At 35.4% G+C, this 27,561-nt stretch overlaps 2 protein-coding genes and 1 long non-coding RNA gene across 4 annotated transcripts in view; 2 read left to right on the forward strand and 1 right to left on the reverse strand.

The window, feature by feature from the left end:
* Window positions 1–6,141: 6,141 nt before the first annotated feature.
* LOC108190732 (uncharacterized) lies at window positions 6,142–8,133 on the reverse strand. The gene is made up of 2 exons (XR_001799985.4): window positions 7,737–8,133; window positions 6,142–6,891 (listed from the first exon to the last, which is right to left on the reverse strand). It is a non-coding gene; the product is annotated as an uncharacterized lncRNA (long non-coding RNA).
* A 1,723-nt stretch (window positions 8,134–9,856) lies between these two features.
* cyb5b (cytochrome b5 type B) lies at window positions 9,857–20,708 on the forward strand. Its single transcript, NM_212876.1, is given in 5 exon segments — window positions 9,857–10,181; window positions 15,445–15,573; window positions 19,115–19,141; window positions 19,253–19,284; window positions 19,449–20,708. Coding segments are annotated over 5 exon segments (462 nt in total). The 5' UTR covers window positions 9,857–9,998; the 3' UTR covers window positions 19,540–20,708.
* A 4,621-nt stretch (window positions 20,709–25,329) lies between these two features.
* The window catches only part of dhx38 (DEAH (Asp-Glu-Ala-His) box polypeptide 38), a 49,216-nt gene continuing 46,984 nt past the window's right edge, over window positions 25,330–27,561 (forward strand). The window contains exons 1-2 of one of the 2 annotated variants that reach the window (XM_073906310.1): window positions 25,330–25,486; window positions 27,168–27,525. In XM_073906310.1, the coding sequence (XP_073762411.1) occupies window positions 27,209–27,525 (317 nt within the window). In that variant the 5' untranslated portion in view covers window positions 25,330–25,486; window positions 27,168–27,208. 2 annotated transcript variants of the gene reach the window in all.

Raw genomic sequence — 27,561 nt, forward strand, 5'->3', positions numbered from 1 at the left:
AAGTGGGTGTTGGCAGTCTAATTAGCAAAAATGCAGTTTGTTTCTTTGCTCAGTGAGCAATAACTGTCCTAAAATGAGTTCTGAGACCAGTCTCAATGAACTGTACATGTAACTCATGCTTAAAAATGGCTCTTTTAGTTCATTTAGGACAGGGATGTCCACACTCGGTCCTGGAGGGCCAGTGTCCTGGAGAGTTTAGCTCCAAATCAAACACCTGAATAAGCTAATTAAGCTCTTATTAGGTATCCGCTTGTTAAGTGGTGACATGTTGGTGACGTTGGTGATGTAATACTTAATCCGGGTCCAAGCCACCACTCATTTGAGTTGAGAAATCATTCGTTTATGATCACTTTTTATTCATATCACACATTACAGTTAATTTTATATAAAGTCATGGTGTACACAACACTCTCTGGGCTTTCTGCATCACAAATATCAAAATTTTAACAACTTATAAAAAAAATTATTCACTTCCAGGCCATTGGATATTAGGCATGGACATTTATATTGCGATCGTAATTTTCAAAAGAATTAAATCGCTTTGTAAACGTTTATTATTACCATTTCAAGAGTCTCCCTATTCAGTTGAATAGAGCCCTTGGACCCGGAAGCCGCTTCGCGTGACGTCACACTTAATAAGCGGATACTAGAAACTTCCAGGCAGGTGTGTTGAAGCAAGTTGGAGCTAAAGTCAGCAGGACACCTGCCCACCAGGACTGAATTTGGACACCCCTGATTTAGGATAACTTTAAATAAAACTACGGTAAGAGACTTTGATATGTACGACACATAATAGACACATGATATTATCAGACCTTTGAGTTTAAGTTCAATAAAAATACAAATGTATTTAAACATTTATTTGAGACAATCATATTGGACCAACTCAACTGCATTTAATTGTGTAAATTTTTTTTTAAGTTGGTGCTACACAAATTTTCTTAAATCTTGTCCTCAATTTAATTGAGTTCATTCAATTATTTAATTTTTTTTTTTTGAGTGTGTGTGAGTTCAGTTTTCACAAATTAGTTGAGTTTTGTTGAGTTCAGTGTGGTTTAATTTTTTAATGCTGAAAGTCTAAACATTGACGAGCAAATCCATCGATGCGCAGCTCTACAAGTCTCAACCCAAGCAAGTCAGTGGCATACTTCACCAATTGACAAAAGAAACCTCAACAGAAACCAGGCTCAGTTGGGCACGACCATTTCTTCTCTGGCCAAAACTTCTTGTGCAGAGCTGCAGTCTAGGCGCTGGAGACGCTAATAAAAGTTAATAGTTTTAACTTCTGTGGCATTTTCTAGGAATGTCACATGGTTCAATCTTGCTTGCAGGCATTCGGTGAATAGATATTGAGCAGATTTGTTACAAACTTCTGTATGTTTGTGCTGGAAGTAAAACTCAAATTACTGACGATTCATTTTAGGCTGTTCTTCAATTGAGAGACAAATAACTCTTATCATTTGTTTTAGAATAACTGTTTGCAAACCATTTATATAGGCTGAATTTATACAAACGAAGTTAAATATTATGCAATTTATTAGATTGTTGAAATTCAGCCCATATCAATTCACATTCCTTCGGTTTAGTCTTTTTATTCTTCAGGGGTTGCCACAGTGGAATGAACTGCCAACTTATCCAGCATATGTTTTACACAACGGATGCCCTTCCAGCTGCAACCCGGTACTGGGAAACACCCATACACTATGGCCAGTTTGGTTTATTCAATTCACCTATAGCACAAGTGTTTGGACTTTGGGGGAAACCGGAGCACCTGAAGGAAATCCATGCCAACACTGGGAGAACATGCAAACTCCACACATAAATGCCAAACTGGCCCAACCAGGACTTAAACCAGCGACCTTCTTGCTGTGATGCAACAGTGCTAACCACTGAGACACCATGTCATCCTTGTTTGCAACCAGTTACCTCAAAAAAATGAATGAATCATTATTTTTCCAGTCTCCTATGTTCTTGCAGAAGAACATCTATATCACACACTGCATGAACGCATAAATGGACACTTTATTATGAGAGATAAACACAACATCGCCTGCCTGCATTTTAACATAATGGCTTTTCATGCGTGAGCATCTTGATAAAATTCATAAAGGCGTTGAATTGTGATTCATCTCTCAGAATTATCATAATGCATCACCCCATATGGCACAAGCAGAACAGAAAGTGAAAATCAGATCCAATTTCCTGTGTACACATTCCCAGCTGTTCAATAGCGCTAATCTGAGATCCCAATCGCTCAGTTGCTTAGTTGAATGGGGGGGGAAGCAGGGTCATTGATGACCAGGTCCTCCTTTCATCTGTGCTGTTGGACAGCTTGTCTACATCTCAGTTGTTTTTGCCTGCATATACAGTATATCCAAGTTATGCATGTATCATTAGGTTTTCCTGTCAGCTAGTATCTGAGAAACTGAGCAGTTGCAAAGCTCCCTGCCAGAAACAAGACATCCAAACATTTACTGGAAAAAAGGGGGGATATGTTGGGAATGATGCAATGCACACAGAGGCAGGTGCACGAGGGCTGATAATGAGTGTTCAAGACTAACCAAACAAAACACAGAATGGTGCCTAGATTAATCAAACTTCAAGTTTAAAAGTGAACATTAGCGCATTGGCCAGACATCACATTTAAATCCTGCTAAATCAACAAGAATACACAGAGAGAGACAGAGCAAACCCATGCACCTACATTATTATAAATGAATCGTTGTAAATATACTGATTATTATTGTTTTTTTTATTACTGTTTTATCCTAAAATGTTGATTGTTAAATGTACAGTTTATTCTGATTTATTATTATTTGGATTGTTATAAATGAATAATAGGATATGATATATTGAGTAATAATGTGATATATTGAATAATAATATGATTTATTATTTATATTTTTATTTAATTATTACATGTATGCATCTTTTTTATTTTTTATTTTTTTACCGTTTAATGTGTTTTCTATTATACATGTATGTTCTCTTATTTTTATGTCAATTTTAGAACTGTTTTGGCAATACATTTGTCATGCCAATAAAGCAATTATTGAATTGAACAGAATTGAGAGAGAGAGAGAGAGAGAGAGAGAGAGAGAGAGAGAGAGAGAGAGAAAAAGAGAGAGAGAGAGAGAGAGAGAGAGAGAGAGAGAGAGAAAAAGAGAGAGAGAGAGAGAGGTGATTAAACTTCTAAACTGATTAAATTACGATTGCACTTGCAGACTGAAATTTTCATTTTCATTATGCCTCCCCTATTTCAGTTATTTTACATTAAAGGCAAGGAATAGAAACATTTATGTGCAGTGAAATTGCAGGAACATGACAATAATGCTTTGAGACAATAACATGACAATAAGAAACTTTCAGATGGCACCTAGATTTTTTTTACTAATCTGAACTACTAATAAATAGAGGGCTACAAAATGGCTTAATATGCTTTCAAATAGACATATTTTGACCTTTGTTATGTAAGGCTATGTGACTCTTTATTCATATGCTGCTTCATTTAAATTGTTCATAAAAGAAGAAAAAAAAACATTTGAAATCAGTGCTTAAATGAGAGTAAGATATAATAGATGAATCAAACTTCAAAGTGTAAAAACAGCGCATAGGCCAGAAACCACATTAAAAAAAACTCAAAATACAAAAAGTTATAAGAGATAAAAAAAACGGAGGGAAAAAAAAAAGTTTTCTAAAATTATGAAATTATTTTAATAATTTTTTTAAAATTATTTTTCTCAGCCCCCCATGTTGGCTTCTGTTATTTCTGGTGGGTTCAGGTGGTTCGAAAGACCACCTGACAAAGGTCCAGAATGAGCTCATGTGTCCTATTTTGATAAATTGTGAAAATAACCCATCAAAACAAGACTTAACGACTAAGAGGATAGGAGGAATCCTCTGTTGGCTGTCGTGACGTCAGCTTATCAGTTTTGGTCAATGCAAAAAATTACTTTTCATAAGTTCTACATCTGCAAGACAACATCTAATGAAGTGAAGTGATGTTCTAAATCTCACACCTTACTCTTGAAACTAAAAAATGACCAGTAAAAAAGGTGTAAAGCACCAAAAGTGGCCCATATTAAAATTTAGATTTTTATTAATTTAGCTATTGTTATCCATGACATTTGAAATGTACTTTTTACAAAAGAGGCTAGAGAAATAGTCAAACTCTACAAATTCTAAAAAAAGAAAAAAAATAAGCCAATTTTGAGAGCCAATTTTGTTATTTGCCTAATAAATGACAATAGACTACAGTTTTACATTTAAAACTTTAACAGAGTCCTGTACATTTTTATTATTGAATAATGATTTTTTTGTATTTGAAATGTATTCTTTATTCTAAATTTTTGGAAATATTTTTTATACTTCAAAAGTTGTGGTTATGACAATCTGATTAGCTAATCCAGCTAAAATTAGTGCTTAAATTGTCACTAAGTTGCAGAATTTAAATCTCATAATTAAGTAGAACATGAGGCAAATAACTGCTAAAAGGTCTTTTTAAGATAAAAGAACCACTCATTTTACCAGGATGGCTACGTGCCTCTTAAAAAACTGCTCTGTGCCATACAAGTGAAATTGCAGGACCTTTTTTAAATTTTAAAGGAAAAATCAGACGCACTAAATGAAGCCTCAGCTTGTTTCTAGAGGGCTACAAAAAGGATTTAAAGTATTTTAAATATAATAAAATATATACACACAAATTTTGACCTTTGTAATGAAACACTCTTTACCCTGATGTTGCCCTTTTAAAATTAATATTCAAACATTTTAAATGAATGCTTGAATATGTTTAAGAATATATCTAAAATCTAAATATGTGAAGTATTAATTCTGAATTTAAGCAGCATGGCTATGTTTGGAATCACACCCAATAGACTAAAACTAGGAATATCCATACGCAGGTCATGATTTTTTAAACATTGCAAACCTGGATTAACATCTAAGATTATCCTTAAACATCATTTGTTCGTAAATGCAATCCATACCTATTCCCCATCCATAAACCCAACCATAACTGTTAACTATTCCCAAAATCACAGGGGAATAATAGATGGATCACAATCAAGTAGAAGTGAATGAACCGAACCTTAAACCACACATAAATGGTAAACATATTCCTTAATTCCGATTTGAATGTTGTTGCAGGATCAACATAGATGTTAAATCCAGGAACATGTCCTACTAGGTGAAATCAGGATGGCGATATATCTTGTACCGTTGGTGAATACATTTCTAACTTCTCTCTCACACACACACACACGATTTATTGCCACCTTGTGGCCAGTTTTACAATAGTTACTCCTTTTCAGTGTAGTACTGCATTCTGACATTGTAGATCAAGATTGGCATTAAAGGTTTCAGTATTAACCGTATTAGTCAGGCCATTTCAATTAAAATTCAATGTAGTTTAACAGGAGTTACTTGGATTAAACAAAACAAAACTTAATGAAAACGTGTTGCTTGGACAATTTAGTAGCAGAGATATAAGCCAAGGTAACATTTACTTAAAAGGCTCATTCTAGAAGAAAATTTCAAAGACACTGATTTTTTTTTAAATTATTTTTTTTTTTTTATCTGAACTCTTTATATAGCCCCAGCTCATTTCTACTACAAAAATGGCAAAACTTTCAAATGCATACATATTTTGACTTATGTGATATGAATTAATGTAACAGTTTATGCAGATGTTCTGTTTAATAAAGTATTTAAACACTTAAAATTAAATGTTTTAACGCAAGTGAGGTCTACGTGTCAACTATTAGCTCTGAAAAAAATCTTATAACAGCATGATTGTTTGAATCATACCCAAGGAACTAAAACAACGAATCTATACATTTTTGTAGCATTGATTAATAAAGAAGAAATGTCCAAGTAGTTTATACAGGGACCATTTTTTAAAAAAAAATTATCGTAAAAATCTTATGGCCAATTTTGAAAGGGTTGTCACTTTTCTCAATTTAAAATCTTTTACTGATATTGTAGCAGCTCGATTTGTTTGGCTGTTTATGTAATAAAACTTAGTTTACCAGATGTTACTTAAGATTAAATAGAACTCAATGGAAATACGTTGCTTGGACATTTTAGTTGAGGAGCGAAGATAAAGCAACAAACAGTTAACAAAAACAGTAGCCTACTGCATCAAGAAACCAGGGACATTTATTCATTTAAAATGACAAGAAAAAAACTGAATGTGCTACAAATACCATTTAAAAAAAGAAAAAAAAAAGTGATCTTTATTCTGTGAACACATGTGAAATTCAGAGGTAAATTGTGAATTGCTGGACAGTAAAGACTTGTGTGTGTATATTAAAAAAAAAAAAAAAGGCACCAACATGAACCCATACTCTGAGAACCTCTTGGAGGAATGAACAAACATAAGGGTTCACACTGGAGAGAAGCCTTACACTGCCTTATTAAAAACAGCAACTTAAGGAAAGTTGCACTGCCAAAACAAAACCCTTGTGGATAGAGTTGAGGGGTCTGGCTGCAGACTCTATGCAGTGCAATCGGAGCTGCATAAAATGCTTTAATGCGATCACCTAACCCCACCCCTAACCCTACCAGTCACAGTGAAGTCCCTCACTCCATTGAGTGTATCGAGTCTGACATTGTATCGCAGAGTGCTGCAGTCTCAGCTTGCATCATAAAAGCTGCATCCAGATACTATTAAAGTTGCCAGGATAAAACCTGTAGTGAACAAAAGGGATCTATAAAACGGTTTTAGCGGTGACAGCAGGTGGATAGATTTCCACCAGTGCAGGTGTTGAGCTGGTTCAGTCAGAGGCTCATTGCAATGGTCTTTCATGATGGCCTGCAGGTCTTTATCCAGAGGTTAAAGCAGCACAACCTTTTTGAGCAGATCCTCCCTCAAAGTGGAGTCTTCATGAACTACAAGTACATAAAAACATGTTGCATATTGACTATTCTACTTCATGGAAAACATCATGAACAATGAACTACCATGCAAGTAACTTCTAAGGTTAACACGGCCATTTTATCGAATGCATTAAGCAGCTTTAAAAAAAAAAAAAAAAAAAAAAAAAAAAAAAAAAAAAAAAAAAAAAAAAACCCTCACAATTACTACTCACGGTTTTGTACCATGTGATGAAATAAGGGGTGCCTGGTCCTGGTGGGGGCCAGTGTCCTACATGGTTCAGCTCGAATTTCCCCTTTAACAGACCTGTCTGGAAGTTTCTAGTATACCTAAAGAGAGCTTGATTAGCTTGTTCAGGTGTGTCTAGTTGAGGTTGGTGCTAGCCCTGCAGGACACTGGCCATCCAGGGCCAAGTTTGGGCACCCCTGGTGTAAAAATCAAGAAAGGAATCAATTTAGGAATAGCAGATCTTACTAGCTACCATTACCAGTTCATACAAACTACTTAAAATAACAAAGCTGTATTAACCAGCAAGTAAATGAATGGGCAATAATTAAAAAGGCAGGGAAAGAGAAAAATACAATTGGGTAAACATACTTATGACCTAAATGAAATGTAGTCACTTAAACCTGTTTGAGCATCACTGAACAGAAGTTACTTTGAATAAAAAAAAAAAAAAAAAAACACCCTAGCATAATTAACTCGTTACCCAACTTCATTAAAAATAACCGTTCAACAAAAACTCAAGGTTTGAAACTTGAGGGTGCATAAATACATTTTTTGGGGGCTGAACCAGGCCTTTAAATCATTCAACTAGCTTAAATTGAGCAGATTTTCTCATAAAGATAAATTCACTCACCTGCGGTCACATTAAAGTCAATCCATCTTCAACCAGAACGGTGGCCAAATCATGGAGGTCATCTAACTTAGTTCTCAAAAGAACCCAGACTTATCTGCTCCAACATCTTCAGGTGTATCCCAAGGAGAGCTCAGTCCCTCCAATGTGGACTTTCCTCCTGGTAGGACAATCCCAGAACACCTCCACACACAGTTATCCAAAAACAGATGCCCAAGCCATATTAACAGTCATATTTCAGTGTGGAGGAACATCGTCTTTACTCCAAACAGCTTCCAGGTCACACAGCAGTTTTTCATATAGAGTACAAAGATTGACCGGTAAATCAAAAGTATTTCCTTTCAGCTCTCGTTGACCTTTACTAAAACATATCTGCTAACTTCCATTCGTCCACATGTGTAACTGCCCAAACCGAGCATGCTTCATATGGGGTTTCCTAATGAGCCCGTTGCAGCTGAAGGCAATACCATTTCCCTGGACAGATATCAGTGGAGTACACATGGCACTCGTTGCTAGCTGATTAGATATGCAAATGACGGGGAGCTGCTCTCAGCACTCTGTAGAAGTCATTAGCAAATGTTTTATTCAGCGAAGACTTTGTTGAGTAGTTAGCTCAGACATTGAACATTTGAGAATAATAATAAAAGTTCAAGTCAATTCAAGTTTATTTCTAGCTCTTTTCTAATGGGACTGTGCGTTTAATAATAGACTGTAGTGCTTTGTGTCCCCATTAGTAATCACTAAATGGAACCACTAAAAGTGAATTGTATAGTTTACTTGCTACTGCATTTATTTATTTATTTTTGTTATTCGAAGTTGTGCTTGTTAAGACTATTCCCTCATAGCAAAATATTTCTGGCCCATACAATCAGCTTTTGCCTGGCCCACATGCAGTGAATTACTGTACATGACTGGACCAAGTCTGGCTTTCAGACAAGGGCCAAACATGAACCAGGCTGGAAACCAGACTGGAAATGGCCAAAACCCCTCTACAACCAGGCTGGTCGACCAGCTAAAACCAGCCAACCGGTCTAGGCTGGTTTAAGCAGGATTTTTCAGCAGGGTAATCCAGCACTCTGCAGAAGTCATACGCAAATATGTCTTATTCAGTTAAGACTTTGTTGAACAGTTAAGCATAGAGATGAGGCATTTGAGAATGATAAAGTAAGTGAATACCTTAACAACAGCTGCTTTGTTTTTAGCATTTTAGCGGCTACAGAGTAGAAACATAGCTAACATAATTCTCAAATCATCATATCTGTGTCCTAAAGTTACTTTGAACCACCTGTACTACACACTAAAATGACATGCTTGTTCAAAGTACTTATTTAAAATGAGTCAAAACAACACAATTTCTAAGTTTTTTTTGGGACAACTTAATTGTTTTAATCCAGCACTCTGTTGAAGTCATTAGCAAACTTTATCAGTTAGTCTTTGTTGAATAGTTAGCTCAGAGATGAAGCTTTTGAGAATGATGAAGTGAGGAAATACCTTAAAACTAGCCATTATACAACAGCTGCTTTGCTTTTAGTATTAAGCGTACAGAGTAACCGTAGAAAAAATAACTCACATCAAGGTTTATCACTCACATCAAGGTTTTATCATTTCTGGCTGTGTCCTAAAGTTACTTTATAGATCATATATATATATATATATATATATATATATATATATATATATATATATATATATATATATATATATATATATATATATATATATATATATATATATATATATATATATATATCCATTTCATCAACAAGTAATCATTTAAATTGATTTGTTTCGGAACAACATGTGGAACCCACATTAAAGATTATATTTTCAATCATTTTTAAATCAATCAATTTTAAATCAATTATTACACACTGTATGATTAATAATACAACAACCCCCTCAATTAAAAAAATAACAAGGTATTTGGGACTTTTCAGTATTAAGGACTTTTGGGGTTGCGTAACGTGACGTGCGTAATATAACCTGCGTGGCATTTGGTGGTCTCGTGATGCTCTGCTGTTGATTCTAATTGGCTACTACTGGCCGTGTGGCAAGTGATCTGAGCGCTGATTGGCTGGTGCGCTTCAAGCGAATGGAAAGGGTCATTTCTCGTGACTAATGGTGAAATGGTGTGCCGGCTAAACAAGAGCTGAGCTGAGCAGTTTTGGGTGTCATAAAAAAACGTCTATAAGCAACAAACAGACAAACCTACACACTGGTTTTCCGCATAACTGCAGCAGAGAAAGCGAGCGACACGGAGTGAAAATGGGGGAAGAGACTGGGAGCTCAGTGGGCAGAGAGAACCAGAACACGAAGAATGAAAGCACGCAAGAGGATAGCGGTGTAAAATATTATACACGCAAGGAGGTTCAAGTGCATAACATGGGCAAAGACACGTGGCTCATCATTCACGATAAAGTTTACGATATCACAAGTTTCATGGAGGAGGTAAGAGAGAGTTGGAGTTTCATTATGGTCTTCAACATCAGCTGTTTTACAGTACAGCAGTAAAACCTGCATTATTTTACATAGCTGGTATTTATATCGTTATATGTTACGTACTGGCTTATATTAGTTACTAATTTACAGATGGATCGTTTCTAGTTGCACAATCGAGGCTGCTGTCAAGCTCAGCAAAGTTCCTTTGGCCCTATCTGTGAGTTAATAACTGAAGATTCTTTGAAGCAAACAGCACTGAATTATTTATCTAAATAACATTAATTGTACGCATTTACTATCAAAACATATAGGAAGACACTGAATGGTTGTGTGTTAGCCATTTAGCTGCCCGGCTAGCCTGTGCACGTTGAGCTGTCACATAAACGATTCCAGTTCTCACCGACTGGTGTTATAAGTTTTACATTTATTTACTTGCAATATTATTTTGAGGATCTTCTATAGCCTAGATTTGATTAATATTGTAATTTTTGTATGACATAATTATTATGATGTCGTGTGAAACCGAGCGCGTCGGGAATCGAATCTTTATTATGAATCACCAGGACGAGTCTGCCTCCAGTGATTCTTTTAGTTATTTGAGAAAGTCATATTTGATGTTTTATTAAATACTTTTGCTCAAAACATCTATTATAAATTATTTTAAATAATACCTCTCTTATAAAATAAATATGACTACAAAAAACTATACAATTTTGTTTCATGACCACAGTTGATATTGATTTATTATAAGTAGAATATAACACAGTAACTGCTCTTATTTTTCTCAAGTTGTGTATGACTATTACTTAAATAATAATTATCATTTTTCAATACTTTTATATAAAATAGTTCTCAGCAAAGTCCCTTAAATGTATTATTCATTATATTTTATTTATTCATTTTCTTTTTAGCTTAGTACCTTTATTAACAGGGGTCGCCACAGCGGAATAAACCTCCAACTTATCCATCATGTTTTACTCGGTGGATGCCCTTCCAGCAACACTGGAAAACACCCATACACTCTTGCATTAACACACACACTCTACAGCCAATTTAGCTTACCCAATTCACCCATAGCACATGTGTTTGAACTGTGGGGTAAACCAGAGCACCTGGAGGAACCCCACGCGAACACAGGGAGAACATGCAAACTCCATACAGAAGTGCCAGCTGACCCAGCCATGGCTCGAACCAGCGGAAGTCTTGCTGTCAGGCAATTGTGTTACCCACTGTGATGCCTATAATGATATCATATATATATATATATATATATATATATATATATATATATATATATATATATATATATATCGTAAAAAAGATTAGCTGAAAGAGGCTAGTAATTTTGAAAAGAGAGGCTAATAATTCTGACTTCAACTATATATATATATATATATATATATATATATATATATATATATATATATATATATATATATATATATATAGTTGAAGTCAGAATTATTAGCCATTCAATTACAAGAAAACATGGTTTTGGCTTGGCCACGGTCCGGTGCAGCCTTCGCTTACCCGCACACCTTTCAAAAAACATTAAACTACACGTCACGATGACACACAGCACAAGCTAATCACAGATAATAGATGGTGTGTGTTTTTACTTTTATTTTTACAATTATTTTTAAATCAAGTAATGCACCCCTCATTCAAAAATCTCTTGCTTGTAATTAGGCATGGGACGATAACCGCTTTCACAGTATATCGTGATTTGGAAAAGTCAAGGTTTTTAAACTGCCAGTTTTTGTCTGTTATACCGTTCCTACGGTATATGTAAGAATTTTACATTTTTATTTTTAGTTTATAGTTTTTTAGGATAACAGTATCTCCAGTTGGAAAGATGTCCAAAGATGCCATTTTACATTGTAAAGAATGTTTTAGAGCAGTAATCACAACCGTGAAACTGTGATATTTTTATCAAAGGTTATCATACTGTCAAAATCGTATGCCGGCCCATGCCTAGTTGTAATATGTGAGCATATTTACTGTACAAATCTTGTCAGCAAATTATAAGGGCAAAATATAAAGTAAACAAGTTTAAATAATCGTTCATTAATCGTAATCCAATAAAAATGTTCAATTATACAAGATTTTCATTTGAATCCAAATCTCCCAGCGCTAGTTTTGCCAGCTTGGTGCAAATATTTTAGTATTTATTTATTAGATAGAACCTATGATCCACTTTATTTTCCACACAAGACACTCTTTTTAAAAATCCCTAGAGCAAAATTTGTTTGAAATACTTCTGGAACGAAGCCCATGAGTAGGCGAGTTGCACTCAAGAACCGGTTTTTGAACCTCAAATCTTGATGTTGCATGACAGAATTACATTAGTTTTTTTTCCGCTTGTCACTGAAACACCTTCCTGGAAATTGTAATACTTTCAGTTAATTTATAGAGCACAACTAAAGCACTGTACAGGTCTAAATGAGATAAAAAAAAACACTAATAGCAGTAAAACAGTTAAAACACAACACTCGGATAAAGTGGAGGTCAATCCAATATAGTGTGGGAGTTTGTTCCACAGAGTAGGGCCATCCGACCACAAAGTAGGGCTGCACAATGAATAATTCAGCATTGATATTGCAATGTGATCACTCGCAATAGTCACATTACAAATATGTGCAATATTAAGTCTGGATTAGAATTTATAATTGTGCAAGAGTTTTTTTTTTGAGGCCTGTGACTGTGTGATGCTTTTAAAAGCATTCAGGCATATAAAAATGTACCATTTGTAACTTTGAAAAATGAACCATGATCAATGTTATTAAACTGTTTATAAAATAAAGACTATGTAGTGTTATTTTACATTTGATTATTCAAGTACTGTATATCTAAATACTTTACAACTCTTCGGAAAACAATGAAATGTTGTTTTATTTATTTTGTATATTTTTCTTTATTGAATTTATCTATGCTTGTAGATTGTTTATTTTATGCAGTCCCCTACAGAATCATTACAATCAATCTAAAAAGATAAATTCTAGTCATTTGACTTATCTAGTGAAATTGTATTCATATTGCAATATTTTATTGCAGATTAAAAAATATCACAAAGTTAAATGTTTTCAATATTGTGCAGGTATTGAAGAAGATGTTTAGCTTTGGATTTAAAAGGCCAGTTCAAACTGCACAGACAAACACCAACAAACAAGTTGGCTGATGTATTTAGAATGTTCAATCTGCTCAGACCATCCACGTTCCACAGATGAGCCATTTCAGTGTTATGAATGTGACATTTGCAGTAAAAATTTGAAACATAAATTCACGGAAAGGTAAGTATATGCTAACATTATGTTGGAACATTTCCCCATAACTCAGTGGTTTGTTGTTTTGGATCAGAAAAATGTCAGTCTATAAACTTCTTGTAGAAAATAAACATGCAAACAAAAAGTCTGCGAGTTAACAGTATTCAATATACTTCATAGAAATTCTGTGAATTAAACCACACAATACAACAAAAACAATGCTAATGAAAAAGATAAGAGTCGACTCTCTATAGAACAAACATCATTGATTTTATTTTACATTTTTGCATTTAAAAAAAGCTTTGTTATTGATGTGACCGATGTGAAATTACTGTAAAATACTTGTTTATAAAAAATAATGTAGAAGCGGTTTTGCTATTTAAGTGAAAACTAAATCATTTTTAATGGCAAGGTTGACATTTGCATGGAATTGCTGAAATGCAGATTGAATTCAGATTTAGTCAGTATAAACAAACCTGGAATGATGACAACATACGCCGACAGAGGTAACAAATGTCCTGCGACCCTAGACCTGTCACAGTAATCAATATATCGACTTATTGTACAACACATGACCTCATTCATTTTTGGTGACGAAATAAATATCACCCTTGCATAAAACCCCAATTCTATCAACATTTTAGCTGATTGTGCAACATCTCAATCTCCATTGAAGGTGTCAGTATGTTTCTGCTGGGCCTTAAAAAGTCTTGATGTCTTAAATCTCATAATCCAAATTTTAGGCCTTCAAAAGTCTTACATGCTTAATAAATGCATTTTGGTGCAATATATCGTACAACAAAAAATAGATATCGTGACAGACCTATGCGACCCCCACTTTGAGAGCCTCTGATGTTATATGTTTTTATTAACATCTGCATTTACACCCAATTTTCTTTGTGTATATTACGAATGTGTGTATTTGATTGTTGCAGAGAGATGGAAAAATCCAATTCATCTCATCTTGTATATTTGGTTGTTGTTTTTATTGCATTAATTGTATTAATATTTAAGTTTTTTGTTTTTGCCATGAAAATAGCCTTTGCCGCTGACTTGACAGCATTAAATTAAATATTTATGATATGATATATGTGGAGAGATTAATCGATTTAGAGATTCAGGGACAAGGTGATCACTTTATTGGGGGTCAAAACAATGCCTTTCCATACTTTCAAATCTTCAAGACATGCTGTTAGACTGCCTAGAGAACTCTTATCCTTTCTAATCAGGTAGATTATTAGGTCAATTCCTGCAGGGCCGCATCTCTGCATTTTTACTTCAACCCTAATCAAACACAGCTGATCTAATAGTCTTGAACACCTTGATTAGTTGGATCAGCTGTGACTGATGCAGAGCTGTGGCCCTCCAGGAATTGAGTTTGAGACCTATGGATTAGGGGATGCAAGTTTTGCACAAGATGCGTCTAGATTTTTATAACATCTGCAGTTGAAGTCAGAATTATTAGCCCTCCTGAATTATTAGCCCTCTTGTATATTTTTCCCTTAATTTCTGTTTAACAGAGAGTTTTTCTTCAGTATTATTATAGACTCAATACTAATAACTGATTTCTTTTATCTTTGCCATGATGACGGTACAGAGTATTTGACTAGATATTTTTCAAGATACTAGTATTGAGCTTAAAGTGACATTTAAAGGCTTAACTAGATTAACTAGGCAGGTTAGGGTAGTTCGGCAAGTGTGACGATAGTTTGTTTTGTAGACAATCAGAAAAAAATGCTTAGGAAGGCTAATAATATTGACCTTAAAATGTTTTTTAAATTAGCAACAGCTTTTATTGTATCCAAAATAAAACAAATAAGACTCTCTCCAGAAGAAATAATATTACAGGAACTATTGTCGAAGATTCCTTTTTCTGTTAAACATCATTTGAGAAATATTTGATATAGAAATTGACAGGAGGGTGAATCATTTGTATGTCAACGCGTGCATGACTGAACTGAAAAGTGGTGATGTCTAGAAGCTGTAAACGTTCCTTATCTCTTTCACAGCATCCAGGAGGCGAGGAGGTTTTGCTGGAGCAAGCAGGCGCAGATGCAACAGAAAGTTTTGAAGATGTGGGTCATTCAACAGACGCCCGGGAGATGCTCCAGCAGTATTACATTGGGGAGCTCCACATGGTACTGCTAGTTGACTTTATTATGAGTGTATTACTTTCAAGGCGCAATATGATGCTATTTTAGCTGGTCATCAATTTGTTTATTGGGTGTTTTAGAAAAGGCTAACGTGCTTTAATGCGAGTTTAATGGTCATGCTGGAAATTTAATAACTGTTAGCATGATCGCAAGTTTCATCTTTCAAGGCTTTTAAGGGCGTTATAAATAGCTCGTAATGGCATCAATTTGCTGTATCAGTTTGAGCTCAAATCAGATTTTGGTAAAGTGTATTATCATACCTATTGATTGGAACTAGCTTTATAAGCACCACTTTAGCAAACTAAAATTCTCTCAAACCTTGACTTTCTTAGTGCGTGTTTTAGGATGGGCATTGTGCTAATATTTCAAAGTTTCACATGGACATTTGCAGTAGTAATATATGGAATTTGATCATGGAGTTTAATGTGTCTTGTTTGGAGTCATGTTTTCCCTCAAAAGTAGGGATGGGGAAAAGTGTTTGCATCCTTTAGCAATTAGCATCGATTCACAAATGAACTGGTAAAATATTGGTTACTACAGTTTAGTAAATGTATAATGCGATGTCAGAACAAACATGGTTAAAAGTCATAGATATTGACATTATGTCGCCTACGCTATAAGGTATATGCCGAGCTAGTGGTGTTTCCATGCTGATAAACTTCCGGTTACCTGTTATTATTAGTTTTTTTTTCCATTTTAAACGATACTTTTTACAGCATCGATGTTGTAATGTAGTTAAAACACAATCAGTTAAATATACTCTGGCATTTAGTTAGTTGCTCAAGCGCAACACGAGACAAAAAGCCGTTTACACGCACTCGCCCGTCAGAATCGGCAGGCTAGCGCAGAAGCTCCATTGAATATACTGGGGTAAAATAAATGCTCATATTTTAAAGATATGGCGGGGGGAAATGTAATTTAATGCAGTGCTTCTTGTACTTTATATTGTATATCACTCAGCCAGTGGAAATCGCTGATTTTTAAAGAAAACAGACCTTAAACGTGCCGTTTTTGTAATGGCAAACAGTTCACAGGAAGCGCTTAACCTAGGTTACTAGCAACTTAAAAGTCCTATTAGCATGCTTCGGCATATACCCCATTGTTGTGTATTGGTAGGAATCCGTCAATAGAGCCGCCATTTTAGTACAGGGTAGTGCACCTTTGAAATGAACGTGGGACCCAAGGTGCAGTTGAGAACTGGCCATCCAGAGCCATAGATATGTAAACGTATATTCGTATATCTATGATCAAGAGTTTTCCCCGTGGACAGTATGCAAATATATTTTTAAAATTACGAAAATTATAATTTTTTGTATTTACTTTTCTACATAGATGGATAAGTGACGGCACAGGCATTGCAGACAAAGAGCGTGTGTTTGTTTGCATGGAAATGCATTATCCACTCTCCCTGTTAAATTTGATCTAATCCATGTCCTGAAACACGCCTCCTCTCCTGCTTTCACTTCTCATTCTAATGGAGAAAGCAATTTGTTTGTGAATGAATCCCCTTTATGAATGACTCGTACACTTAGCCGACAATAATACAAGTTTCTAGCACCGCGGCATCTTGTCATATTTCATAACATTGTTTGGTGATTTTTATCAACAAAACAAGCATAAGACTTGTATTTAGTGTGAGTTTGGTATTACTTTGCCTTATGGTCATTGCAGTAAGAGACTGTATTATAATCTTGTTCATCACAAAAGTTCGTAACATACAATAACGCGAAAAAAAACTTTTTACCTGTGAAACGTTCTGCCTCTGTGCTTTGTTTTCTTTGTTTGCTCGTTACTACACCCGTACACAGTGCTAAAAGTCCAGCATCCTCACATCGGCTTTGGACTTGACTAGTGCGGTTGAACGACATTTGTCCTGGTAGCCCTGCACAAATAGTGGTGCTGTTTTGAAGCATGCTCAGGGTCCGGTTATGATATCTATGGTTAAAAGCAACTGTGAGCATGGTGAAGGATGAGCTGTAAAAGGGATGGCCCAGCCAAAAACACAAATGAAAATATACTGAAGAATAGTTGAAAAACTAAAAACCATTGACTCCTTGCTTGGTATTTTTTTTTTCAAGTGGTGCTCACTGCAGAGCTATTTGGACAGAGCTGAGCTCCAGCAAGGGGAGCTTGAGCTCCAGCTCCTCCTTCCTTGCACTTTTTCTACAAGTGATGTCACTGGGGGTTGGGGTTAGGGGTGAATGTACGCATTAAAGCAGCTTATAGGAGGAGGAGTTGGAGCTTGAGCCCCCCTTCATTGGAGCCCAAGTGGCTCTGCAGCGAGCAGTGTCTCTTTTTTTCCCTATGTTGTTTATTAATGGATCTTTTTTTCTCCAATATTCTTCAGAACAAATAGTTTTATATTCAAAAGAGGGAAGTCACGAAAGTGTAGAATTGCTTGAGTGTGAAGAAATGAAGAAATCTGTGAACTGTCCCTTTAAGATAACACGTATGAACTGTTTGAATGGTGGAATTCAGCCAAAAAATGGGATTGAAAAGTACATCAGTTTGTGAATTTTAAATTCTATGAAATTCGTGTTCACTTTGAAAAGTCTGAAAAATGTAAGGTGCACTATAAATACCCATTATACACTTAGCTGGGGGGAAAAGTTTGATACTTCATGCACCCAACTGGAAGAACCAAATATGGTTACTTCATTGCCATCGATTATGTAAAATTACAAAAATGTTAAGGTTGGGTGGCACGGTGGCGTAGTGGTTAGCACTTTCTCCTAACAGCAAGAAGATTGGTGGTTCGAGTTCCAGCTGGGCTACTTGGCATTTCTGTGTGGAGTTTGCATGTTCTTCCCGCGTTGGCGTGGGTTTCCTCCCAGTGCTTCAGTTTCCCCCCAGTCTAAAGACATGTGCTAGAGTTGAGTGAAATAAACTAAAGTGGCCGTAGTGTATGAGTGTGTGTGTGAATGACTGTGTATAGATGTTTCCCAGTATTGGGAGTATTTTGTCACATCCGGTGCATAAAACATATGCTGGAATAGTTGACGGTTTATTCTCCTGTAGCAACCCCAGATAAATAAGGGACTAAGCAGAAAGAAACAACTACTAACACTCTAGTATTTTAATGAGTGGCCTTTAAAGAGTTAATTTTAAAGCGTAGGGGCGAGGCTTTTAATGTCAAAATCACAAAAGAACCTTATAAAGTTCATACAAAAGACGGTTGAGTGCCTAGTACATGGTGTGTTTGTGACTATTGCATAATGAGTCATTGGGACATGAAGTTCCTATTCAAGAAGTGACAAATTGTTCATTCAATTATAGTCTTTGGACTGTGGGGGAAATCAGAGCACCCGGAGGAAACCCTCGCCAACAGGGGAGAACATGCAAACTTCAGCTGCGATTCAAACCAGCGACTTTCCTGCTGTGAGGCGACAGTGCTAACCACTGAGCCACTGTGCTGCCATTTTATTATCATTTTTATCATTCATATTTTGATTAATAAAAATTGAATTTGTGAAGCCCTAATGTAATATCTTTTGCTGTAGTAATGCTTTTCTTTTCTTACTCTTAGGATGATCGAAAGAAAGAATCAAAAAAGGTAAAACTTATTCTTAACTTTTCTGGATCTTTTGTGACCAAAATTGATCGTCATGTAAAAGTTTTAGCAGTTTGTTGACGTTTATTTGCTTTATCATTCTTTTACCTTTAGGAAGTTTACATTACAACTTCCAAAGATTCCAGGTATGAAGTCTGATTTACTTCTCACAAAAATTACAATATTCATGATATATATATATATATATATATATATATATATATATATATATATATATATATATATATATATATATATATATATATATATATATATAATTTAAAATTCATTGTTTGTCTTTTTTCCTCAGGTCGTGGAGCACCTGGTTTATTCCTGCCATAGCTGCTGTTTTAGTGGGCATCATGTACCGTTACTACACCTTGGAGCACAAATCATCCTGAAATTTGCCACTAATAGATATTTCTGTTGTCTGGAGGCCTTGACTTGTTTGACAGAGTCCATAAGATCACTCTCTCAAAACTCTTGCTCATTCTGTCTTCTTTCATTTCTGCTCAGCCCACTATTTGGAAAGGATCCATAGCTTAGTGGCTCATGTAGACTGGCTTTTCTACCACGATTTCCAGTTCTGTCTGGAAACTTTTTTTTCTGTCATTTTATTTCATCTTTAAAATGTGCATGGAAATGATTTCCACCGCTCTGTGTTGTTGATTCAGCTCCTTTAGTGATGGTGCAACTTGTACTGATCCAAATTTGCAGATTTTTTTGACAAATCACGCGTACACAGCATTTGCATAGCTGCTATTCAATGTTTGATTATTACCAGAGGATTTTGACCAAATGATTTAAATCAGGCAGGTCCAAAGTCAATGATGGAGGGTCGGTGTCCTGCAAAGTTTAGTTCCAACCCCAATCAGACACACCTGGGCTAGCTAATCAAGCTCTTAAGCTGCGGTCACACTAGAGTTGGTGTGTGTGAAATTCTGTCGTACTTCCCTGCGAAAAGGGGCAGTATTGAACAAGATGATTAGACATTAAAAAAGCAAGCGATTTGCTCCATGTTTAAATTTCTGTCCAGACAGGTTATGTTTTGATCCTCAATTGGTCTCACGCAGTCATGTCATGCGATTTCATAGGTCAGAGTTCACCAAGCTTGAACTTTGCACCGCGGCAACCTGCAAAACTTGACGCATGACCTTGCGTTTCCGGTCTGACGCAATCGTGTGCGTATGAAAACAAGTTGAAACAAGTATGAAGACAAGTTCAGTGTGACAGCAGCTTTACTAGGCTTTCTAGAAACATCCTTGCAGGTGTGTTGAGGCACGTTGGAGCTAAAATCTGCAGGACACCTGCCCTCCAGGACCGAGTTTGGGCACCCCTTATTGAAGTGGTACTTTTTCAAGCATAATGTACTCTGCTGTTTTTAACATAGATTAAAAAAGTTAGTTCAACCAAAAATTGAAAGGTGTTTTATTTGTGATTAACTGACTTTAGTTTAAAACAATTGAGCAAACGTGTTGTCTTATAATTATCAAGTTAACAAACTTATGCATAATTGTGAAAGTCAGTGTTTACTAATTAAATTTTAATAAAATCAACCTGTTAATTTTAAGGCAACAGGTTTACTCCCTTTTTTCTTTGAAAGTGAAATAACTAATCACTTTTTACAGTGGATGTATTAACCCTTAAGCACTGTTCAAATTTCCTACTCTTTTGTTATGTTCAGGATGAAAACATCCACTGAATTAAACTGCTGTAAAAATGCATCAGATAAATAGTTTATTCAAATTATTTTAAATGAATCTGTTAATCAACCTCAGTCCTGATCAAAACTACTAAAATGCTTAGAAAATTACAAGATTTTAACTCTTTAATTGGCAAAATCACAAATGATGTCACTTATCAGGTAAAAAACACACAAAAAATGATGTATTTTCAATATAAAAAGTAGTTGTGGACTGGGTTTCTTAAACCTTTTATCACAGTCTTGGATGTGAGCGATTAGTAAAAACATTGGCTTTGATGCATTGTTAGATAAATTTAATTTTGTCTCCCTAATTTACTGTTGGTGTCTGTTTTTGCACAATTGACCTACATTATAACCACATTTGATGGTGCATAAATACACAGGCTTTGTTTTTGTTTACTCCATGTAGTTCTGAGAGCTGAGATGAACAATTAGATTTTCTTAGACGCATCAAGGTAAGTGCGCAATGGTCACTTTTACACACTCAGACACACAAATACACACTCAAATTTGTTTTTATACTCCATATAAAATCTAGAAACTAAGCTTTTTTTGTTTTTTACACAGGGCTATTTAAAGGGTTAATGGTGCCAAATGATAATCAACCTCTTCCAACAGGGAAAACCACCAACAATCAAAAATGCATGATTATATGTTGAGATGTTTTTGTAATAATAAAAAAGTGGATATAATGGAAGTCAATGGAGTAAAAACAGCCACTAACAGAAAATTAGGCAGAACAAATTAAAATCAATCAGAACAATGCATCAAAGGCCCAATGTTGTTTCACATGTTCAAGACATTTATAAAAGATTTTCAAAATTCAGTCCACAAAATTTTTATTTTATTTTAAATAAATCATTTTGTGTGTGTTTTATTTCACCAAATCACTGACATCATTTATGAATTTGGCAATTAGAGAGAAAATCCTGTAATTTTCTAAGCAATTTAGTAATTTTGATCAGGACTGAGGTTGATTAACAGATTTATGCATACATATGTGGAAAAAGTATTTAATACTGATGCAGTTTTACAGCTGTTTAATTCATTGGATGTTTTCATCCTGAACATATCAAAAGGATAATAAATTTGCCCAGAGTGTATCGTTCTTAAAATGTGTGTTAAAATAAGATGTCACCAAAAATCATTCTGCTAGCTTAAACACAGAGAACGTTATGGCCAAATTAAGACGCAAAATCACCCTAGAGTGGATGAAAACATCCGCAACAGTACATAAGGGTTGAAAAACACACTAAATAATGATATTTTAGAGAATTTTGGTTAACAAACCAGATATTTTTATTTCATTTTCCACATTTTTTGGTGAACTATTCCTTCAAGAAGAGCTAGAATATGTTGTCATGGTTTCAAATATTGTCATATCATTTTTGCACCAGAGTTGTCATTCAACAACAGACTACATGCCGTTGCGAACAGTGCTTTAACGTTAAATGCACATTTGTTTTCTTACAGAGATTTCTAGTGCGGTACCTCTATCTACACACTTGAAATTGTCTCCATTGCTCAGCCTTTTCGCAATGATTTTTACCAAGACCATTTATTACAATGTTGATAAGAACATTTTGTTTGGGGAGGAGTTTGATACTTGAACTGTTGTACAGAGTATTGGGTACCTGTTCATTGCTTTTAGTCATATGCTTCTCTGTTGAATTGTTCTTAGCACCTGCATGTATTTTCTAGCTTTTGCTTCTATCTATCTATCTATCTATCTATCTATCTATCTATCTATCTATCTATCTATCTATCTATCTATCTATCTATCTATCTATCTATCTATCTATCTATCTGTCTATCTGTCTATCAATCTATCTATCTATCTATCGTTCTATCGTTCTATCTATCGTTCTATCGTTCTATCTATCGTTCTATCTATCGTTCTATCTATCTATCTATCTATCTATCTATCTATCTATCTATCTATCTATCTATCTATCTATCTATCTATCTATCTATCTATCTATCTATCTGTCTATCTGTCTATCAATCTATCTATCTATCTATCTATCTATCTATCTATCGTTCTATCGTTCTATCTATCGTTTTATCTATCTATCTATCTATCTATCTATCTATCTATCTATCTATCTATCTATCTATCTATCTATCTATCTATCTATCTATCTATCTATCTATCTATCTGTCTATCAGTCTATCTATCTATCTATCTATCTATCTATCTATCTATCGTTCTATCTATCGTTCTATCTATCGTTCTATCTATCTATCTATCTATCTATCTATCTATCTATCTATCTATCTATCTATCTATCTATCTATCTATCTATCTATCTATCTATCTATCTATCTATCTATCTATCTATCGTTCTATCTATCTATCGATCTGTCTGTCTGTCTGTCTGTCTGTCTGTCTGTCTGTCTGTCTATCTATCTATCTATCTATCTATCTATCTATCTATCTATCTATCTATCGTTCTATCTGTCTGTCTGTCTGTCTGTCTGTCTATCTGTCTATCTGTCTATCTATCTATCTATCTATCTATCTATCTATCTATCTATCTATCTATCTGCAAGTGTTGCCTTTAATGTTCAACTTGTAAAGTGTGAGGTAAACCAAAATGTCTACTGTTCTGTTATAAATATTACATTGTATTTCCTTCTCTAACAATGTTTCACCATTTATATCAGGTAGCTTTTAATCATACTCCGAGTCATTAATATGCATTTGTTTTTAGGTAATCCTGATGTATCATTAACATTGAATGACGCAAACTATTACTGAGTGAGCTCTGTTCTGTTCCTTTGTTTTCCTCTTCAGTATCCTGCCATGTGTTATTTTGAGTTTCATATTTGCCTTTTTTTTTTAAGTCTGTCCACATTCCTGCCCCAAGATATGTGCAAATTATTAATATAATTTTTCTTGCAAGCCTGTGTTAATTTGTTCAGCTTTGACCAACAACTGATGTTCAGACGTCTCTGTGTGCATTTGGTTTGTGTAGAAATCGATGACAATGTTAAATCTTTATTGGATCATATTCTAATGTCATATGTAGTTTATTACGAGTATAAATGAAAAATAAATGTTTTTGTCTGACAATAGGGGAAAAAAGAGTCCAGGGCCTTAAATGTGGCCAGAAAAGCTATGTATTTAATAGTAATAACAATAATAAAAGGATTATGAGGAATATTTGTGGTATATTGCTATGACTGACATATTGAATTAATGTGCTATATAAATGTCAGCTGTGTCACAATAAATTATTTCGAATGCAGATACGTCTGTGTGCTTTGTTATCATTGTATTAAACTGTAAATTGAACTTTAGCCGACAGCTAGCTCTTTGCATCTCTCTATTGGTCGCCCACTGAAGATAGGCAGGGCAGTACTTTTTATCGGAGACCACATGGGAAAGCTAGGTTTCTGCTGGAAGTGGTGTTAGTGATGCCAGCAGGGGGCGCTCAACCTGCGGTCTGTGTGGGTCCTAACGCCCCAGTATTGTGAAGGGGACACTATACTTTTCTGTGAGCTCCGTCTTTCGGATGAGACGTTAAACCAGAGGTCCTGACTCTCTGTGGTTGTTAATACTTCCAGGATGTTCTTTGAAAAAAGCCTTAAGCCTGGCATCCTGGCTAAATTTGCCCACTGGCCTGTGTCCATCATGGCCTCCTATCCATCCCCATATCATTATTGGCTTCATCACTCTGTCTCAACCAATCAGCTGGGGCCTCGTGCATCAACGATGTGTACGCACAAAATCTTTGCGTACGCCAGGTTTCACTCTCATGTTTGGATTTACAAACGATTAAATTAACATGAGTGTGCGTTGGTCTGCGCCAACTTCTTGTCTGGCGTACGTACATTTCGTGGGTGTGTTTGTTTTATTTCCATTAGCGACTCCTAGAGGCAATTATGGTAAATTGCACACTACAAAGTATCGCACCAACACGTGTGAAAAGCATTGCTGTTCAGTTATTATTGATAAAATGGATTTATTGACAACGTATATATTTTATTTTACCAATTATGTGATTTTTAGAACATATGAAAGCATTTGCAAACGTATACAACCCTTAGTCTATGGCAATGGCAGTGTTAGCTTTATTAGAGGACTTTGTTAATGGTTGAATCCGAAGGGAAACTGGCCTATGAGCCGTTTCAGATTTTGAACAAGTTGCTGGTCGACTTAAGAAGTCGAAAGGTCTTTGTAGACTGGACATAAATATGTATGGGTAAGTTGGCGGTTCATTCGGCTGTGGCGACCACAGATTAAAAAAGGGACTAAGCCGAAGAGAAAGTGAATGAATTAATAGTATATGAGCACGAATTCACAAGATTTTGTTTCTTTTATTGTAACAAAATCCAAGATTAAACCATCCCAATGAGTCGTTCAGCTCACCATTTAACTTACTAACTTGACTCACTTTACTGAATCGTTTGAAACCAGTTCAAAACAAAAGTGATTCGCTCGCTCGGCCAGGAAAAGGATTGACGTCACTCGGCTTTGACTGCTGGGATAGTAATGGCGGCTTACTGTACACATTGTTGACGTTTGCCGCTATGTTATATATTTCTTATTTTGCCACATCATACACTACTTCTTTTATACCACCGAGAAGCGTTTTGAGGAACACATATATCTGACGTCCGAGGATATCACTGAAAAGGTAAACTGCTATTGTATAATTGAGTAACGTTGTTTGTTACATTAACAAACGTTAGCAGTTCGTTAATGACATTCATTTGTATTTAATCAACTGGATTACACATTGTAATTAAATCAAATATTGATAATATTGTTTACATAACGCTGGTTTTCTAAACTCAACGTTATATGTTATCGGTTCATAAACCTCATTGCACATTTACCCGTGGTAAACAATACACTAAGTTATAGTCACTGCAGTTATCGAGTATTGGTCTGTAAAGAGTTATACTGACAATAAGATAGAGGTAAAGTTAGTTTTATATTCGCACATTCATTCATTTAGCAGTCTCTATATTGTTTATCATGTTACTTTAAAAAATCGATCGGAATTAGCATGCAAGTATGACTTCAAAACAACACTAACACTATCTAATTTACTGTAAACAATGTTGTATTTTCATAGTCATTTGCTGCTAATATGATTTATCTATTTAGAATTTGCAAAGAATACTTTCCTTAAAATTATATCATTAAGGAGAATGTCTGAATATCTGAAAATAAAACCCAACTATACGTCTCTGACAATAAGTGGTGACCTGAATTTATGGGACGTATTCAAAATGTCCGAGAGCTGAAGGACTGTGTGTTGTTGTTTTAATTTAGGCTAATATGTCTATAAATATTACAAAGTACAACATTTTTACATGTACATTTATTAATTTGGCTGAGGACTCACACATGAGAGGAATAGAAGTAATCAAAGAGAGAGTTTTAATTAGAAGCTGCTCAGGTTATGATTTTATTAACCCCTTAAAGGGCTAGTTCAACTAAAATAATGTAATCATTTACTCACCGTTTATTCATCACAAACAGGTTAGAGTTTTTATTATGTTGAACACAAAATAATATATTTTGACAAATTGTGGGATATGCATGGGACGATAACCGTTTTCGAGGTATACCGCGGTTTGGAGAAGTCAAGGTTTGAAAACTGCCAAAATTTTCTGAAATATCGTTCCTATGGTGCATATAAAAGATTATCTATTTATTTATTTTTTTTTATTTTTTGTCGTATTTTAGGACAACAGTTAGGGTTGGGCAGTACACCGGTGTCATAGTCATTACCGGTGTGACATTGCGCCACGACATGGATTTTGTAAAACCATCAATACCGTAATAAATCAATTATATGCGCCTGAAATTTAAGCTATGCGACCTCATAATATATTTGGGAGCATTTGTGGGACTGCATATAATGGTTGTAGCGTGACCTGTTTTGACTTTTTTCTAAAAACGTGCTGAATCGCTCTTCCCTACCACTAAATTTGTTCATATTAGCTGTCGCTGCAATATTTGTCTCACTGTAGTGAGTTAGTTTAGCTCTGCTTGGCACTCAATGTGGGTGGAGTAATAAACAAGGTTGAAGAGGCTGTACGAGTGCTGTTATTGCAGAATATCTCACGACTATCAGCCAATCAGATTCTAGAACCAGATTTTAAAAAAATTAATACATTTATTTATTAAGTTTGTAGATATGCTATCTCAAAATCATTTTTGTTTAGCTGTATGACACTGAATGACCTTTGTAATTATGTTAATGTCATATTTTATAGGCAATAGTTTTTACTCGCAACATAATGGCTGTGTACATTTGGTCCAGGCCAAAACAAGTAACTTCTGCCAATCTTTTTGCTTTATAGACGCGGTCGGCTGAGACCCATCTGCTGTACACTGTGCAGAGATGGACGATGATTCCTCCCTGCACCGGCTAGAAGGCAGTGACCCCAGCGTTCAGGTCGGGGGTCTGATAGTGAAGAAGAAAAGCGCTGCAGCAGAACAGCACGTGTTCAGAGCCCCCGCTCCACGCACCTCGCTGCTGGGTCTCGATCTGCTCGCTGCACAGAAACGCAAGGAGCGAGAGGGCAAGGAGAGGCTGGATGATCAGCCCAAGAAATCCAAAGTGTCATCCTACAAAGACTGGGAAGAGGGGAAAAGTGATTCGGGGTCTGATGATGAAAATCAGGAGGATGGAGAGAGCAGGAACGGGAAAAAAGAAAGGTGGGTTCTGGTTGTTCTTCAAGAAATCTGTTTTGT

Source organism: Danio rerio, chromosome 7 (genome assembly GCF_049306965.1).
Source record: "Danio rerio strain Tuebingen ecotype United States chromosome 7, GRCz12tu, whole genome shotgun sequence".
Taxonomy (NCBI): Eukaryota; Metazoa; Chordata; class Actinopteri; order Cypriniformes; family Danionidae; genus Danio; species Danio rerio.